We start from the raw sequence: 21,187 nt of genomic DNA on the forward strand, positions 1-21,187 counted from the left end.
GATTTTTTGTCCGAGACTCGGAAATGTCTCGAGACTGAAATCCCTAGAAGTCATTATATAACATATGTATTTATTACAATTGTTACAGCGCGTTTGCATAATACAACTAATACAGGCAGCAGAGAATTCCATTCATTCATCCGTTTCATTCACAATATTTTATATAAGTGCGCGCCAATTCTGCTATGCGGTTATCTAAATATAATTATCTAACTTTAAAGTTACTTTTCGCAAGTTTGAATAAAGGCAAGTCTTCTAAAACGCAGAAATTATTAACAGACAATAAAGAAACAAACGTTTTCGAGATGTAAAGGACATTTTTACTAAAAGAGCATGCACGAAAATTTCGAGTTTAGATAACCGGTCTCCAGGAGTCAGTAAGTTCGTCAAGCAGTATTTGCTGTCATAATAATAAAATTAAGCGTAATATACAAGTCAGTAGGTAAGAGGTAAAGAACGTTAAGTCCATATTTTGGAATTTAGATGTTTTTACTAACATTGCTTTAGAATACTAAGAATCACGCAATGGTAAAACACCCTAAGTCGTATTGTCGTTTGTTTTTTATTTATCATATTTCATTTGTCCTTAATATTGATTTTAAATGCGTAATTAAGAGACACATTCAATAAATTACGCTCTTCTAGTGAACATTACTGTTTCGCACTTCTTTGCATATTTATTGCATATAAAATTTTTAATACCTGTATAGTTTTGCGGTTTGGTATCTACATATTGCGATATCGTTACGTTCAGGTTATCAAAATTGTGTAAACGGTTAAACTAGACAAAATTACACACGCATCCGACATGTTTATTTACACAATAAAAATCCTCGAAATAGCTATAGTTTGTACAAAAATCAACGTTATATATCAATGAATCAAGGAGCATTTTTCATTGTTAGGATTTCAGTCTTTTGGATGTGTAGATATTTTCAGTCACGTTGACCGTTTAAATCAATTTGACGTTAACTGTACGTGTTAAATATATGGATTAAGATTTCTCTAAAATCTCAAATAAATATTTGATGTAAGAAATAAACTTGTTGTACTGGAGAGTATGCGTATTAAAATATAAATGAGATGTTTCTCATGTTTTACAAAAATATTACATTGTTTGACTTATCATAATACATTTTCATTAATACCGATATATCTCTGTAAGCTATCTGTCGAATTGAAATATGTGCATATGTATTTCCATTGCTTCTTTCAGTTATTGATATTTAAATTCAGTTTGTTTACATTTTTATTGTTAGGTGAAATAGGTCAGTATTTCTGTAAAAAAACTGTTTTTTTTTGTGTCTGAGAAATAAGTTTTAATTTCAATTTTATTATTTATTTTATTCATATATATGGATTAATTATTTAAATTAGGATTGCTGTATGGAAACAGTAAGTTCAAAGAAAATTGTCGATATTTTTAAAAATGTACGGACAACGGCACATCAGACTACACATCTTTGTTCGAAAATCGCCTCCATTGCAACGGAACAAGATACGTCAATGTGTAGCTTGATGCGCTGGCGTGTACAACATTGCCTGAATTTTTAATAATTACAATAAATCAATATTAATATTTTTTTAACAGCTTTTTTTATTCGACTGTTGGATAACGAAATAATGCATTCCTCACTCCTTTGTAATCCTGAGTCTTTATCAAACGTCCTGTCCTTTGCATTTTTTGCCGTACACCGTATTGTTTTTCCAATCACAAACGATGCTAACAATGGCTTGCTTTCCTATACGTGTACGCTCTACAAAACTACGAATTATCATTAAGAACTTTTGAATTTTAAACATCAAGTAAGTCACATTTTGGTTCTTAAAGTAAGGTGTATAAAGGTTGCGGTGGATGCAAATGTGTTTTTTGTGATGTCTCGGTGCTATGCACACGAAGTCGGCAGTGGCGCGCGGCACGGCCAACCACTGTAGTTCCGGTGGGGACGATCACCACACGGTGTGTGCGCGCCTTTACATGCCGATCTTCGGTCGCGTCGAACGCACGTAGCCATAGAGCTCCCGCTGCGCGCCAACCTCCATCGGATTCCGAATCTTTTTCCGATACGATATTGTTTTTAAATTCTTTCCGCGTCAATTTCATGTCCGTTTGTAATTCGAAATCAAACAATTAGACTGTGGAACATTTAAATTTAAAATGCGTTACATGATAGTGAAGTGATTTTTTTAAATATTGTATAAAATGAAATTAACCATTTTAATTTTTACGCTTGATTATTTGGAAGTTATAAAATAGTAAAATGAGTTTTGTGAACTTATTGGAAGGATTGTGTCGTGATTAGTGAACAATTTTGAAAAACGGGTTAACTGCGAACTTTTACAAAATGAAGAAAATTAATTGGAACTTTAATGCGAAAATTTTGTTTTTCTTCACATCGATGGTAGCTGTCGGTAAGTCTAATTTTTCTTATTTAAAGGTCTTATGTACGTATTTTTTTTATTTAATTTTCATTTTTTGTTTTACTAATCTTCTACATCAGGTATACTTCGCTCTTCTTTGTGTTGTTATCGACGTATTTTGAATGTTTGGTATATTTTTGTTTTTAGCCTGCATTGTTTTGTGTTTTGCTATGCAATTTTTAGTACCTACTTATTTAGCACTACCGTGTTGTCGGAGACTACGGACCTCGTGGTTTCTTTAGGGACTGCCAAATTAGAAGAATTTTTGGTGTGGGACTTGGTAGAGTAAAAAAGGAAGGAAGAACACAGATCGATCTTGCCCAACTTGCGTTATATTTTGTAAAAAAAATTACGTGGACAATTTTTTTTTTATGAAACTTTTTGTCGTCACTTAGCGTCTTGGGTCCAATTAGGCTTGTAGGCCGCATATGGTTACATTTTTTCGAGATCTGATGTACTTCCGTATTTATTACATCCGCTTGTTAGCAACGAGCGTCTTAAATATCCCAAACATATGGCACGTCATGTGTCTACGAGGGAAGAAAATAAAATAAATGTATAAATATGGCATGTCATTTTTGTTATTAGACAGTCATAATAACATACAGCAGCGGCCGCTCGCTATTTTTAACCGACTTCAAAAAAGGAGGAGGTTCTCAATTATTCGACTGTGTTTTTATTATTGATTCTTTTTTGTTGGAAAGAGAGTACCTCAGTATTGGTACCATTTAAATTTGAAGAAAAAGTGGCAAACTAGGGGTTGAATCCGGCAACCGATTTCAGTGAAACTTGGCAAATAGATGTAATACCACGAACTTTTGAGGTCGATTTTATAGTTAAAAATGTTATAATTGTTAGTACCTAAGTATACGCTGAACTATAGTACCAGTAGTACCTAAGTCAATGTACGATAGTAGGTACCTTTTGTCTTCTTAGATTGGAGATGTGTCTGACAATGATGGAACAATCTCTTCTTTGTGGGATTAGTAATAAAGACTATTTGTCGACTGTTCCATCCATTTTATATGTATTATAGTACGAAATATGTATTTATCTAACTTTTAATGATTTAGTGTTTTTTGTTACATAATTTTTGTTGTGCACATACAACATGTCGTGCACATTACAATAACGTGTAATTATTCTCTCCTGTATTTAGGTCTGATAGAAGAAATTTCTGTTAGAAATAAGCAGTAGGTACCTTTTGTTTATGTTTTCCTTGTTACTAAATAAAAAAAAAGTATAAACAAAATTACTTTATTTGACATTCGGTACAATGATGACAATGTAAATGAAAAAGGAAATTTCTGGATAATTTCCTTTTTCGTCCTACGACTATGGGATACGGAGGGAAAGTAAACTTAAAATATTGTAGATACACATTTTTTATTTAGATAGACATTTTTGCTTTACGGAGACATTCTTCTATTTTTAAAAGTAACTAGTAGTACCGAACAATCAGCAGATCTGCCACGCCGAAGTTCCGGGTTCGATTTCCGTACAGGGAGAAACATTTGTGTGGCCTACATTTAGGTATTTCTCTCGTGAGTTTGGGTGTAATTTGTGGTGGCCCGGGAATCGAACCCGGGACCTCTGCGTAACAGACCAGCGGGGTAACTGTTCAGTCACGGAGGCAGTTGTAATAATTATAACAAACTGGTGGAGTAATGTCATAAAAATAAATGATAGTAGAACATCGCGATATTCAATAAAATAATAGATATCGAGTTCTTAGGTTTTTGCGATTGTTATACATAGGAAATGAAACAATTTTTCCGGATTTAAATCGTGTATATTTGTTTTTTAAACAAACCAACGTTTCGGGCCCTTTACAGGTCCCATGTCAGCCAACTGTGATCATGGGACTTGTAAAGGGCCCGAAACGTTTCTTTGTTTGAAAAAACAAATATACCTACGCGATTTAAATCCGGAAAAATAGTTTCATTTCCTAAAAATAATATATATCACAAATTAAAATATGTCATATATGTATACAAACTTGACTACCTATTTATTTTTAGGTTATTTATTTATAATGGTCACGTTGTCACTACAAATTGGGCGAGTTTATTACAATTGCAATCTAATATACTTATGAAAATCACGTAACCCAAAACATTTCGGGCCCATGGTCACGGCTGAATGAGATGGTATGGATGATAGTGTCGCCATCTCTGTATATAATCTTAATCAGTATTGATTCATATAAATTTTTAATAAGAACAGGCGGATTTGATTATCTATAATGGATCAAAAGAAAAACTTTAAAACATGTCTCGTTTTTATGTTTTTAAAATAGACATAGTTCCACGTGTAGTGTGTATGTATGATCTTACTTATAAATGAACCTGTGCCCAGCAGTTGGACGAATAATAATAATAATGGGCCGATGATGATTGAAATGAAATAACTTGGGCTATTTATTGCATAAGTGTGATCAACGTTCAGTGGATAGAATATTTATTGAAAGCGGGCAACACTTTTGCGCTATTGCGCACACTTAAGATTTTGAAGATGGAGTAAAACGACTGTTTTCGAAACTGACTCTACAAACTACAAATAGAATAGTACTAATTAGTATTTGCGAAAAACTCGGAGGTGCGAGCCCGAAATCGAATATTTCTGCTGCCAAGCTGTAATGTTGTTACTGTGTTCCGGTTTTGAAGAATAAGGGTGCTGGTGAAATATATACATATATATACATATATAAATATAAACAGGCACATATGAACTTGTCAACTTATGTCTCAGGGTAACGGGCGCAGTGGCAGTGCCCCTCAGATCTTTGCGATTTAAAGCTCTGAGTGGCACTCATATTGTTATAGACAAGCTTACCATCAGGCGCACGACTTGTTCGTCCCGTCACTTGATATTAGAAAAAAAAATCGAAACCACGGCCTGTGCTTGAAAGTCGGTATGTCAAACCATGACCACGGCTTGTATTTGATTAATTGTACGCAAATGATTATAATTTTTAAATAGACTACACTTGAAACTTAATTTATTAATGAATGACAGTTTATTAACTGTCATTTTCCTCCAGCTTCAAAAAAGACACACTTTGAGCCTGTTGCACCGTAGTAGGTGTAATACTAATAAAGGCGTTTTCTACTACGACTGTAAGACTATAGGTACATTATGCATACCTCGAGGTATTGGAATTCATCTCCTAAAGGTATAACTCGCTATAACTTCAACATAAGCGCATATAAAGCGGATGTCGATTAACAAGCCAATCTAGGACGTATTGCAAGACGTTAAGGTGCAGGATCTTCCAGACGACTTGTATCGGATATTACATTCCATACTGGCATATGTAAACAGTTAAAACGTTCATTGGAAATCGTCAATATCCTATTTTAGCCTTCGCAAACCACGTAGCGTAACTTAAATGGACTTTATAACTAGGCAATTGTAGAGTTCATATCCGCGTAATATATAAAAGTCTTGAGTACGCCAAGCGTAATGTACGCTGTTTTGCATTCTCTCACAAGGTTCTCTTATTTTCAGTCACAGGACATTAAATTCGTCTAGGAGGTTTATTCTATATAGGAGGTTCTAATTTTAAGAGTCAATACAATCACTTTGGAAAAAATATATAGTAAAATTGAGGATATGCACTGATTAGTATACGGTGTGAAAACACTTCTTGAAAATTTTACGATACAAGAAAACCACTGTACTTATTCATTAGGTACTTTACATATGTAAAATGATTTTTATATACCAATGATTTTTTTTATATGAACTGAACTAAACAGAACACGTATAGTATACGATATACAATTTTTAAATGGCTTTAGTTTCGTTTGTAAAAAAAAAGGAAGAAAGGCCAGTGCGCCTGCCGCTCGACCTTAGCAAAATGAACCGTATTAGCACGGGATACAATTTAATTGGAGCTGAGGTATGTAGTATCGATTCTTAAGTTTACCGGTATAATAAATTTTACGTGATTTTGATTAAAAAAAATATTTGATTAATATTCGATTTAAAAAAATATTTAATAAATATTTGATTAAAAAAATAGTTTCATTTAGAATGTACCAGACAAAGACAGCAATTGCGTGGTCTCAAACGAGGGAATTACCTGTACTATGAGTTCCAGAGCAACGGAATTCACTTCAGGGCACTACTCAGAACATTGAGCGCAGAATCAGAAATTACTCCTCTAGTTTGTTATAATTATTAATACAAAGATCGAACACTAAGAAAAACTCCTTCGATCCGGCTGGATTTGAACCAGCGCCTTCAGCGTACCGTGTCTGACGCTACGGAACGAACCAGCAGACCTTACGAATCTTTCTATGTGCTTATTGCAGTTATTTGTTGTTGGTTTTTAATGACTTTTGCCGTAGCGCCATCTGTGATAAATCTATGGAATTTTTTCTACATTCAACCAGGTATCTTTACAGCTACCAGCGGCTGACTAGAGATGTCGCTTTAATAATAAATGTAGTGTTAACTTTATTGAATAATATTCAAAAGTTAATTTCCCAAATGATCCGGAAATCCAATCTGGGACCAACTTTTTTTATACCATCAAATGACTGTACGAAACTCAGAGCTTTAAATCGCAAAGATCTGAGGGGCACTACCACTGCGCCTGTCACCCTGAGACATAAGTTGACAAGTCCCATGTGCCTGTAATTTCACCAGCACCCTTGCCCTTCAAAACCGAAACACAGTAATGCTGACATTACTGCTTGGCGGCAGAAATCGGTAAGGGGGCAGTACTACCCTGGACGAATTGTGAAAGAGTCACTAGGAGCTCTACTGCTACTTCATCCATCGGCCATTGTGCAAAGCGTGTAGTCGTCGTTACGTACTACGCGGAAAACAAAATCATGTTACCTACCCCCCACAACCACTCGAATAAACTCTCGTATTTGAGAATAGCCCTGAAACGGTAATGCGTCTCACGGTCTGTGGCCATGCGGGACGCAAGCGCATGCATTCGAAATTCAAATCTTTACATTGTTTCACCGGCCAATTTTAAGATAATCATCTCTTTGTACATGCAGGCAATGAAAGGGAAATGATAGGAACCGAGATGAAGGCAATTGCAATTGCTATACGCTGATTCAATATGCAATAATGCAATGAAGAGTTCCTATTAAATAATGCGGGAAATCTTGAGTTTGTTTGGGTATAATGGCGTAGAATTTAAATAACAATCTTAAATAATAATCGGAGCTACATAATCATATTCTTGAGCTTTATGTTTGATTATAATATAGGATCCTAACAAATTAAGTAGGAACAAATTTTAATTTTAGACTCATCAGTTTGCAATAGATTAAAACCATAGTATTACAATATCAGTAGCGTAACGCCTTTGATGTTCGCTGATACCGCAGCCGTTCGTGTATAGGTAATTGCGCTGTCCTATACAAATATACAAGGGTTGTCAAAAAATTTGATATAGCGTAACTTTTATTAACAGTAATTATTACTCTTCATAATACAATAATTAAATCAATTTTAAAACTTAAACTTAATTAAAACTAAAACAGGAAGTAAATATTTTAAAACAGTCGTTAAAACCTGAAACATGCTTCCCTGATTTTTTCAAAATAGCGCTTTCGCCTTTTCTACAAAACACCGACGATATGTGTAGGTTTCCTCACGGTGTTTTTCTTCACCAAAAAGCTAGTGGTTTTCAAATCAAATTTCACACTTTTAATTTCGAAAACTCAGAGGTTTACTTGGGAGTTTTACGTGGACTGTAGTTTTTATGTATTTTATATGGAGCACAATATATATTAATCATATACATAAATCAAAAATTACAAGAGAGAGCGAGAGTTACCATATTTTATATATTTTAATAATTTTGTTGTCAACACAAAATACTATGCAAAATTCAGTGATTCCAGAGGGAGGTATGATCCACTATATATTTATTACTCCCTTGATGATTAGGTAAATATACTTTCCTTTAGTCGATACGAATTTGTTATAAAATATTCGATACTTAATAACATTTATAAATTATACCAAAGAAAATCCAACCGGTCCTAAAACTGAACAATTTGTTATCTACATTCCACATCTTAGAAATATTTTAACAGCAATTTATACACCATCGAATTACAATATTAAACAACGTTTAAGAAATGTATAAATAAACTGATCGTGCGATATACGCTTTAAGACGTGCCTGACACCAATTTGAATATCGTCACGTATTTTGTAATAACTAAAAAATATCATACTTGATGACGTTCACTGAATAATAAAATAAAAACAGTATAGGAATCTTATTCTTAGACCCTTTAAAAAGGAAGGATATTTTAGAACAAAACGATTTTATCCATTTCCATTTGGCTAGTAATTTGCGCAAATGTATCAGGCAAAGGATCAGGTAGCGATTGGATAATCCCAAGACCCCAAAGAATTGAAATTACGTCATTTTTTTGGTCATAAAAGGATAAAAAAGAAGATTAATCTCTAGATATTGTGGTCGAATATACATTTAGGTGTACTATTATACTAAATCGGCTAAATTCGTAAACTTCGTACTTTCATTAGTGTGAACTTTTGAGTAGGCACCAAAAAAAATTTTTAGAAATCATTTTATGTGACACTCCTATTACTATCTTATACCTAAAATAAAGATATGATCATATATACCTTTGTAGGTCTAGAAAATATGTTTTACGCTTTAACGGACCGATATTGGACTTGAAGAGTAAAAAAGGGATCAGTGTCCAAAAGCGGAATTACGAGGTTTTCAAATTTAGCCGACGGTATGTAAATCGCTTTGTATAATTGTTTTTCATTCCCCTAAAAAATTAAGTAGTATAAGTAATTACTCGCAATCTATTTAAACTACATGACTAATTTTATAAGTCGCATACTTATTTAGTCGTGTAGTATATATAATTAATTGATCACATACTATGTATAATTAACAATTACAATTTTTTATAACAGTACTGTTCCAAAAGTTAGGTAAGACATTTTGGACTTTAATAATTCTTTGAATCTCAAACGAAACGTGGTCAATGTTAACTCACGATGTTAAGATGATATTAAGATAGGTGATTTGACAACATCTCGTTAATAGCATGTTTTAATATGATCACGTATGGTATAGAATTTGTGTGAATTACGATACCCATTAAGAAACTCGTGAATACGACATTAATTAATGTTGATTGCATATTAGGGTTTTCGATTTTTTTAAATATTTGGTTTTTCTGCTTTACAAACATCAAATACACAGATGGGGAGCGGATGTGGAGGTCCCGGGTTGGAGTCCCGGAAGGACCGATGATGGTCATAATCATCAATTTTACAAAGGTGTAACATATATGTATTTATAGTAACTAATTAAAAAAACATTAACTGCCTCCGTGGTCGAACGGTTACCATGCCGGACTGCCACGCAGAGGACCCAGGTTCGAATCCGGGCGGGCAGAAATATTTGTATTGCCTACATTTATTTCTCTCGTGACTTTAGGTGTAATTTGTGGTTGTCTATGTGTGTGTGTGCGTTATTATTATTATTATTTATAGTAATAGATTCTCACGTCTAGCTCTTTTTTATGACACTAACTGACGGGACGAATAAATCATGCCTGTCCATAGCAGTTGCCGCGCCATCAGAGCTTTAAATTGCAGAGAACTGAGAGACACTGCCATTGCGCTTGTTACTCTGAGACATATACCGTATCACAAAGTCGACAATTTTTTTAACGTTTGTTGGAATTTTCATTATACCGAAAACCGAATTATAACGAAACAGTTGTTCTTTCAGGATATGTTGAATGTTTATCGCAAAGACACGATTAGGTTCAGTTAGGTTAGGTTAAGTTAGGTTTAAAAGAAAAAAACATTTTCTTCTCAAAATTACTTTCGAGGTTATAGAATTTCGACCAAACTTTATTTCTGGAAAATGTCATTTCGGATTACCGATAGGTAACCGTTGACAAGTCCCATGTGCCAGTAATTTCACCAGCACCCTTACCCTTCAAAACCGGAACACAGTAATGATCACATTACTGATTGCCAGCAGAAATAGGTAAGGTGGCAGTACTTCCCTGGATAATTCTTTCACAATGTATAGTGTTACTAGCTGATTACAGCATTCCAATTTACAAAGGGAAATGATCCATTCTAAATTGATTCTGGTCTGGATGTTCTGGGAATTCCGTTGCTCTGGTACTTATAGAGAACTTCATAGGTTGACAATTGGTGTATTCGTCCTACCCACGTTATTATTACACATAACGGTACTATCGGCGTACTATTGATATCGAATGAAATCAACCATGCGGCGTCACCGTACAGTTTCAAGGTTCAGTTGAAACAAAAAGGCTGTTAAAACAAAAAATAAAGATGTACATACAACATGCACATAGAGAACTTAGAGAAATTTGTAAGGTTGTTAATTCGTTCCGTAGCTCAGTTGGGAGAGCGACTGCCCCGGTTTGGAGAGATCGCCGGTTCGAATTTAGAAGGAACTTTTCTTAACAAACTGTGGTTTATATAACCATAAGATAAGAATGAGCATATTAAGACATTAATGTTCACTACTACCAGACAATAAATGAATTTTATTCTACTACATTCCAAAAGTATTTTACAGTGTTATTTATTAAACTCGCGCCAGTATTTAGACGAAAATAACAAAACATTACAACATACCATCTAAACACGATCATTGTTTCAAGTTGCATGTAACAAAAGCCATATTTAATAATAAACAGGTACCTACTCCCCTTTCACCCTAGGTTTTTTCGTTCCGGTTTCTAAGCACGCTGTATTAGAATATCGTCTTACCTTCAAACCGTTGGACATTCTCTCGTATTGCTTACCAATAGGTCTGTACTGTTTCTTCTCTCTACATTAAATAATGTTAAGATAAATGTAATAATACTATTCTTTTACGATATCAAGTGACGGGCCGAACAAGTCGTGGCCTGATGGCAGTGGCGGGGCAAGACCTAAATTTGATGTGGGCAAAACAGATTTCGCGAGGCCCTGTTCTCTGGCGACCTGAAGACGGATTTTATAAAAAAAGAAATTACCATTGCAAGTTTTTATTCATAAAAATACAAATGAGATTAATATTCATGAAAAATAACATATCGTAAATAAGATGGAAATGACAACAATACCAATAAATTGAATATAAATATATAAAAATATTTATATCTCTTTATTAAAGAAGCAGAAATTTCCTGCTTTTAACTTTACTAAATTCTTTAATGATTTTATCGTAATTCAGCCTATATGCCATATCTGATTCAATTGATAATACAGCCAACGCTGAAAGTCTTTCCTGGCCCATTGTATTTCTTAAATAATTTTTTATTAATTTTAATTTTGAAAAGCTCCTTTCAGCAGATGCTGTACTTACCGGAATTGTTAATAAAATTCGGATGACAATGTAAATATTTGGGTAAATTTCTTTTAAGCTATTTTCTGTTATATAAGACAGTAGCTGTTTCACGTCTTTAATATAGTTGGGTAAATTTGGGATCATTGTATTTAATTCTTCATATAATTCGAAAGGTTGGAAGTCACTGCTCTCACCCACACGCAGGACGTTATGTAAATCGTTACAGTGTTTTAATACTTGCTCCTCTGGCAAATTTTTTAGCTTGCTTAAATCATAGAGAAAACCGAAATCTTCAAAATGTTGATTCAAAGACGTAAATCTTAATTCCATATTGGTTATTATAGAATCAATCATGGCGTAAAAAAAATCTGTTTGATACCGTATTTTAGGAGACTCTATAGGTTGATCGCTGCTTTCATAATCGAACATCCTTTTCTTTTTGGCTACTCTTTTATCCCTAAACTCTTTTGGCAGGGCATAACAGCTTCTCTCAGTAAATTGCCGAACATCAGACAGGGTTTTTTCGAATCCAGTTTCCCGATACTCTTTTATCCAGTCACAAAATGTGTGTAAATGTTCAAGAGCAATGCTTAAATGAATTTGTACTGATTGCCATAATTTACTTATCCTATTAACACGCGATAATATCTCATACCACACATGTAAAGATACGATAAATTCTAAACTTAACATTTCATTTAGTACGGAATCGCAATCAGACGATTGCTCCGTTTGATTTTTTAAGCTTTCGATGCATTCAACCACTTCATCGAATTGCAATAATACGGCCTTTACTGCTTCGACTCTACTTTCCCATCTTGTGTCTGATAAAGGTTTCATAGTAAGTTTTAATTTACCTTTTATTAAATCCCAGCGTTTGCTTGAACTTGAAAATAGCAAATAAATTTTTTGTATGAAACCAAAAAAAGTTTTTGCCGCCGTAGATGAGTTCGCTGCATCTACCAACAGTAGATTCCAACTATGACAGCCACAAGGTGTGAAAAATGCCCTGGGGTTAATATTCAATATTCTAGTTTTAACTCCACTATTTACACCTACCATATTTGCACCATTGTCGTATCCTTGGCCACGGCAGTCTTGAATATTTAAGTCGTTTTTTTCTAGGTGTTCCAGTATAGCATTGGCTAAATATTCTCCAGTTGTCTCAGTAACAGCTAGAAATCCGATAAAATGTTCGACTATTGTGCCAGTTGTCGTATCACAAAATCTTAAGATAACCGACATTTGTTCGACTCTGCCACAGTCTCTAGTGCAATCAAGCAAAAAAGAATAATACTTTGCTTCTTTAACCTTACGAATAATTTCATCGACAACTGTTTTCGACATTAATGTGATCAATTCATTTTGAATATCGTGACTTAAATAATGGTGTGAAAGTTGTTTGTCACCAATGCGTTTCATGTGTTCTCGTAAAGTAGGATCAAATTTTGATATCAGTTTAATTAAATCTATGAAATTACCGGAATTCTTAATAACGTCACCTGTCTTTAGAGATTCTCTGTGACCTCTAAATGCAAGATTATGAGATGCCAAAAAATTAATTATGTCAATTAATCTCTCTAACAAGTTGTGCCAATGTTTTTGAGATTCACGTATTAGCCTTTCGTTTTCTTGGTCTATTGTTTTGCCTTGATTTATTCCTTTCTCTAAAGTTAACCATTGGAACATATGTGCCATATGTTCTTTGGTATTCTCATGTCTGTGTAAAATGCTACTTAAATGTTTCCAGTCACAACACCCTCCTTGCACCACCTGTGTTTGTGAATTGCCAAATAGTCTGCATGGAAAACAGTAAACTTTATTTTGGGAATTGGAATAAACTAACCAGCGACGATGTTGAGTTTCACCATTATTTAGTTTTCTCGAGAAATAGAAATTGGAAAAGTGTCTGTGATCATCACCTTTGGGATAATGTTCATCACCGCTATTTCATTGTTGTATGGGGCCCCTTTGAACTATGTCACGACGCTGTGAATCCGTTATGGGGAACGTCCAAAATCCCGGATCCAAATTAACAAGTATTTGCTGAACTATGGCACTGGCATCGTCGCTGTGAATTGGAGAATCTACGTCAATCTGTTCTTCTTGATGGCTTGATGACGGCACAAGAGTTTCAGCGTCAAATTTTGATTGGCTAGAGCATGATCCAAATTCTACGTCTAACTGACGTTCGCTCTCGATACTCTGTGCATCTGGAGCATTTCCCGGTATTTCGGACGTATGTTGTGTAGAAGTCGAAACTATCGATTCAGATGGTTCTGTACTGCCAGATGCAGTTTGGTTGAGAAACTTCATCATATTTAAACTCAGAACCTGGTTGGATGCAGTTCTTTCAGCTTTTCTTTTTCTTTTTGCTGATCCAGACTCCCATTTTCTTCCAAGATCTCTATCACGGCCGGACATATCGATAATATCGTATCTATAACCTGTACACAAAAGCAATAGCATTAACATTTTTTTGCAGTTTTATTTACATAATGTAAAATTTAAATTTAAATTAGTCTTCAACGCATTTCCTAGTTTTTAAAACGCAAAAAGTCGATACGTTTTTTATCGTTAAAGCTTTGGTTTCCTCCAAAAGATATATTATAAAGCGTATAATTTTATATTAAGTAATAACTGCGTTACTTATTTATTACCAATTAATTATTTCTTACCTTATGTAAATACCGGCGTTTTACACTTTTATTACGAAGAAAACAAAAACCATTTATTTGTAAGACACTGTTTTTTTTTAATTTTGGGTCAGTTTACAGGAGCAATCAATATACCTTCACACTATCTATTTATTCACTAAACATTATTAAAACATTGAACTAATCTTATCAAAATAGGTAATTATTTATGCGCCTAGCGACTGCGTTGCGTGCGTGATAGTGCGTGTGGTACTTTGATTTGATTGGCTGGCTTCCTAGTAAAGAAAGTAAACAAATAAAACAAGGGATTCCCCGCACTGACCGGCGGCGGCAGGGATTTGCCCGCGATAGTTACGCTACGTAAACAAATGTTGCCAGACAAGAAAAAACATATTTCACAACACAATTAATTTATATATTTTTTTATTTAATTCTCGCTTAGAACCATGTATTTTAAGCAATGCATAAAATTTTTTGAGGCGCGAGGCCCCTTGTACCGCGAGGCCGTAGGCGGTGGCCCACGTCGCCCACGCCTTACGCCGCCACTGCCTGATGGTAAGCTACAGGCTTGTCCACAACAATAATAGTGCCATTCAGAGCATTAAATCGCAAAGACCTGAGGGGCACAGCCACTGCGCTCGACACCCTGAGATATAAGTTGACAAGTCCCATGTGCCTGTAATTTTACCAGCACCCTTACACTTCAAAATCGGAATGTAGTAATTCTCGTGTAATGTAACTTTCAGTGCGGTGATACGTAGTCCTTAATTTGTAAGTTACATACATTTGTGAATTTATTTTCGGTCACAACCTCACTTGCCGAATAATAATAATAACGCACAAATTTCTAGCCCCACACTAGGGAAACCCTGTGCCGCGGGTGGAAAGGACACACACAGACAACCACAGTCACGAGAGAAGTAAATGTAGGCCATATTTCTATAGGCCGGGGAATCGAATTCGGAACCTCCACGTGGCAGTCAAGCATCGATTTCGATTCGAAGCGATTTCGGCTGTCGGAAGACGGCGCAGTCGACGTGCTGTTCACACCGAGTCAACTGCCGCCTTTTTGGCAAGCAAATTCGGCTGGCGAAGGCGGCGTAGTTGACGCGCTGTCCAACCAAGTCGACTGTCGCCATCGCCCATAGGTATCACCAAGTCATTACAACTACAAGCTTTGAAAACGTTCAAAACGTTTTGGAAACGTCCCAGCACGCGCGTCGTGTTGGGACGTGGCTGTCGACATTTTGTAATTTATTTGGTCGACTGTTGCTTGCCAAAGACGCCCGACAATGATGGCACCAGTCGATTCGGTTGATTTCGGCAGTGGACTACGATCGTCAAAGGACTCAATATTTACGCTGGGTAATTTGACCTGTGTTGAGCAAGGGAAGGTGAGTCTCCCTGGGCTCAGGGGTATCCATAAAGATTCCCCCCCGTCAAAAAAAAAAAGGAAGGTGATTTGTCGACCTAGTGTAATTGCGTCATTGTGTTCCGGGCTTTCTAGTTGATTGAAGGAGGAACGGCAAAACTGAAACTAACTTGATAAGTTCATGAACACACTCCCCGAAACGTATCCGAACGCCAATAAGATTTCTTGTCGAAATTTTGTAGCTTTTATTCTACAAGAGAGTCATTATTCAATCGTCTATTTGCTTTGGTAAGCAAAACCTCTCACTGACAATGAAGGAAAACATTGTGATGAATTTGCATGTCAATTAATGTTCACAATGTGCTAAATTTTGTTGCGGGTAAGGCACTTGATTAAAGTAATCACGCGGTTTTATTAAGTGTCGGCTTGGCGCGCCGTACCGTCGTCCTGATGAATTAGACATGTTTTTGAGATAATCCGTTATTCTATAGAAAGCCATCCTTGTGTATATACGAACTTAACATTTCAACTTCATATTCTTTTTTTTTTATAATATCAAGTGACGGGACGAACAAGTCGTGTGCCTGATGGTAAACTACACGCCTGTCCATAACAGTTGCAGTGCCACTCAGAGCTTTGAATCGCAAAGATACGAAGGGCACTGTCACTGCGCCCGTCACTCTGAGACGTAAGTTGACAAGTCTCATGTGCCTGTAATTTCACCAGCACCTTACCCTTCAAAACCGGAACACGGTAATGCTGACATTACTGCTTGGCGGCAGAAATAGATAAGATGGCAGTACTTCCCTTGACGAACTCTTTCACAAGGAGCTCTACTGCTACTAAATGTACGTACATAGTATAATAAATCTCTATTCTTATTAATACCAAGTGCCACAATAACGCGGTTCTACGTACCCGTGATAAATCCGAGTCCAGTTCGCCACATGCGTGCCACGCAAATTACGCAATTGCGTCGGATGAAAATAACTTCCCTGATTGATTTCGGTTTCATATGCATTTGCGATGCCAGATGCGATTGTATGTATTTTTAATATTTGATATTAGTTACAATTTTTCTTAAGGTTCATCGCTGGAATCTGTGTGCACGAAAATTTCGAGTCTCGAAAATTTTTCGGCATTTCTCTCTCTCTGACTCGAGACTGACTTTTTCAGTTTCGAGAATATCGAGACTTTTAACATTGTCATTTAAATTTAAAAATCTGCTAAACCATAACTTATTTTTTATTCTGGTTACATAGAATGCGGCTTAGTATAATTTGTGGACATTGAAGATTTTAACGGTATTAACAAAATCAGGTCCTGTACATCTGAAACTGTATTAGATGCCCACGCGTCCACTACAAGAATTGAAACAGAACTATTTAAAATATTTTTTAATTTTACTATGATGATTAAAATATCATGTTTTGATTGCCTAAATGCCATAGTCTATAAGTATAGAAACCTTTAAAAAAGTCTTTTTTTTTATAATATCAAGTGACTGGACGAACGAGTCGTGCGCCTGATGGTAAGCTGCACTCCTGTCCATAACAGTTGCAGTGCCATTGAAAGTTTTAAATCACAAAGCTCTGAGGGGCACTGCCACTGCGCCCGTCACCCTGAGACATAAGTTGCTAAGTCCCATGTGCCTGTAATTTCACCAGCACCCTTACCCTTCAAAACCGGAACACAGTAATGCTGACATTACTGCTTGGCGGCAGAAGTAGGTAAGGTGGCAGTACTTCCCTGGACGAACTCTTCGAAGTCTCGGAAGTCTCAGAAGTCTCGTTTTTCCTCGGGATTTGAGATCGGGTGCGGGAGACCGCACCCAGTCTCGAATATTTTTTTCCCGGGACACGGAAATGCAGCGTGATCGAAACCAATTTACCAACAACCAATTCAAACAATTTAATTTGAAATTAAATTGTTTGAATCTGCGCGCAGTGGCGCGTTTGCATCGCTGCTAAAAATCACCGCGTGTAACCACTCGCACACATCTGCAAAGCAATTTAATGACCTCTGTGAAGTTCCGAGGGAACAGCTCAAGCCCATTGTTAGAGAAGGTCTGTACCCAGCAGTGGGACTACGACTTAACTATTTCAGCCATGTACTTGCATCGCAGATGAGTTCCGCAAAAAATATGAATCACATTTACCCCATTCGCGTTTTCGTTGTCTGTATTAAATATAGGCTGTCACATGTAGCTGTTACGTAAAGTAACGTCGTCGTGTCAATTTTCTTAGCATACAATTTTTTTACGTGACATATTTTTCATTTGTTTTTTTTTCGTTACGTAATGTATTTTACTTTGTCTAAATGACGTAAGGACGACAATTTCTGCACCAAAACAGGGCATTTCAAAATTACCTACGCTCGATTTGATGTTCAAGAATTACTTACAACTTCAAGCTGACTTACTAACTATACTTAACTAAAATATATAATAATAACGCACACACTCAACATAGCCCCGCACTAGGGAAACCCTGTGTCGCGGGTGCCATGGACACACATAGACAACCACAAATTACACCCAAACTCACGAGAGAAATAAATGTAGGCCATACAAATATTTCTCCCGGCCCGGGAATCGAACCTGGGACCTCTGCGTGGCAGTCCGGCATGGTAACCGTTCGGCCACAGAGGCAGTTAATATGGGAGTGCGACGTAATAGGTTAATACAAATAAAATAAAAAAACAAAATATGGTGCACGCCATAAGCGTAAGCGACTCAATACAAATATGAGTTATATTTTCGAGTGGATTTAGAAATAATGATTTTATTAATCTTGACAAAATTTCATCGATAGCACCACAAAATCACATTACGTTTGAAACATATAAAAAAAATATTATGGAGACAAAAAAGTGAAAAAGTTATTACACCACGACTTTTTCGCTCTTATTCATTATCATCATCAGCAACCCAGTTATGCGTCCCACTGCTGAGCATGGGTCTCATCTCAGGCGTGGGTTTAGGTCGACTCAATGGGTTTAGGTTGACCCAATGGGCGTTTAAAAAAATTCGCTTCCATTCCGTTCACAAATTGAGCCTTACTATTTGTTGAATCGGTTCTCCATGGGTTCTCCATCAGCACCGCCCAGACATGTCAGCTATAGTCTAGGATACGATGGAACTGGCATATACATTGTACAAAAGTTCCTTATTAAATAAAGATTTAAAAAAACCTCATTGCTTCTATGAAATGACTTTCATAGAAACAATAAGCTACAAGTAGGTGAACGCCTTCTATGAATCAGTGTTATAGTTTCAAGAGAAACGTCTTTACTCATTTCCGCTTTCCAAATTATGAAGTTTACGAGAACTTACTAATTTACCCAATCGCTATGTTTAGTGCAGGCGCGGGCGCAGGGAACGGTCGAGTTCGCGCGCTCACACAATTATTGCATTCCGCATTCACGCAATCAATGCAACGCAAAAAATATTCGGTGTTTGCCAATTGCTATACAATGCAATTCTTCTTGCTCTGGACAAATAATGCCTGATAATTACAGTACATTATTACTTTTATACTGTCTGTAAAGAAGTTTTACCTTAAACTTTGATATAATGGCGTGTGGTTCTTTACAACTTAAGTCATATATGTACTCTTCTCTCTTTGGGTATATAAAGCAGTATTTCCTATATACACATCGATGGCTTTCTAGGAAAATGGTTTAAAAAACCTAAGACGTTTCTGTGACGCAAAATTGACATATGGTAGATCGTATCAACGTTGGCACGTGATTATTTTGGCACATGAAAAGCTCGGTGTCCCATCCACAGTAAAATTCAGCATTTTCTGAACAAATGTCAGTAGTTCGTCAAAAAAGGAACTATTTCGGATTGGTTCACTATTCTTGACGAGCAGCGATCTCGTTGATTTTCAGGAGTCACTACTCCTAATGCATAAACAAAATTAGATCATTTTTGTCTTATTACACTGCTGCACTCAGAATATAAGAATAAGAGATAGATTTATTGTGAATAAAAACTGCCTCCGTGGCCGAACGGTTACCATGCCGGACTACCATGCAGAGGTCCTGGGTTCGATTCCCAGGCCGGGAGAAATATGTGTATGGCCTACATTTATTTCTCTTGTGAGTTTGGATGTAATTTGTGGTTGTCTATGTGTGTGTCCATGGCACCCGCGACACAGGGTTTCCCTAGTGCGGGGGTATGTTGAGTGTGAATAATTTTTATTAAAAAAAAAGGAACCGACTTCGATTCGCTCTGGACCTTTTGGAGGGAAAAGTGTCGTTTTTATTTTGACTTTCAATTATTTTGTGAAATCTAGTTTAAAGTGGAATAGGATAGTGCTATTGTGCCTTAATCGAAGACGAAAACGCGAAATTATACGAATCTCGAACTAGAATACCCGTATCGGCCTGTTTTAAGGAATCCCGAGTCAATCCAAGCACGCCGCCTCAAATTGCCTATCCTCTTTGTGGCTGCCATATTTACAGAAACATAATTAAACTTCGTGTTTAGGCTGATGGCTTTGCCAAAGCCTTAATAAATAAAAATAAAAAAAAAAGGAACCGACTTCAAACTTTGCTTATATTTGCATACAAACTGAAACTAAAAACTGTACAATCGGTTACCGGAAAGAGCGCGAAACCGAATTCATCACTTAGTTTGCCACTCTTAGAAGTGGAATATTTTCTTCAAATTTAAATAGAACCAATACTAAAACAAAAATAGTTATTTTTAATACAAGTGCGCAAAGTTACTCATTATTCACGAGTGTCGCGGCAAGATTCGAGAAAAGTAAAAAAAAAAACATTTGCGAAAAAAGTACATTGAAAGTAAAATAAAGCAGTATTTAAAAAAAGTAAATGAAAAAGGCGGGAATGTAATTGAAAAAAAGTTAGTACTTTTTTGGCCGACTTTTTTCAATATTCAGCCACTTTAAAATTACTATTTTAGTGGCGCAGTGCGCAGCGGTTTCGCGTAATACTCACCTCCGGTCATTGTTAATACTCAATCAGCCATCTTTATGGAAAATATTTTGGTATTTTTAAATGTAACCCGTTGTTTTATAAAACATCTATGCAATTTAAACAAATAAGATGTTTGTAAGTAAAAATAAGTTTTAAAGACGAATGACTTACGTAACAAAGCACATAAATATTAAATAAATACACAACGTCTTTAGTTCTATGTTTAAGACTTGAAACAACAGCAAATAAAAAAAATGGAAAGTAAAAAGCACTAGTGCGAAAAATCCAACTTTCGGCACGATTTGGTACGAAAAATGCCACGTTTTGAGCAACTGTATTAAAAAATAATTATTAAAATTGCGTAACATACACACAAAAAAATACAGTTGAATTGAGAAACTCCTCCTTTTTTTGAAGTCGTTTAAAATAACACTGAGCGTT

At 35.8% G+C, this 21,187-nt stretch overlaps 1 protein-coding gene across 2 annotated transcripts in view; it reads left to right on the top strand.

Moving 5' to 3' along the window:
• The first annotated feature begins 1,964 nt into the window (after positions 1-1,964).
• Positions 1,965-21,187, top strand: part of LOC113235818 (irregular chiasm C-roughest protein) — a 104,706-nt gene continuing 85,483 nt past the window's right edge. For both annotated transcript variants that reach the window (XM_026471726.1, XM_026471727.1), the window contains exon 1: positions 1,965-2,412. In XM_026471726.1, coding sequence (XP_026327511.1) covers positions 2,346-2,412 — 67 coding nt within the window. In that variant the 5' untranslated portion in view covers positions 1,965-2,345. The remainder of the gene's footprint in view (positions 2,413-21,187) is intronic.

This window comes from Hyposmocoma kahamanoa, unplaced genomic scaffold, assembly GCF_003589595.1.
Source record: "Hyposmocoma kahamanoa isolate Upper Pololo Valley unplaced genomic scaffold, ASM358959v1 88, whole genome shotgun sequence".
NCBI lineage: Eukaryota > Metazoa > Arthropoda > Insecta > Lepidoptera > Cosmopterigidae > Hyposmocoma > Hyposmocoma kahamanoa.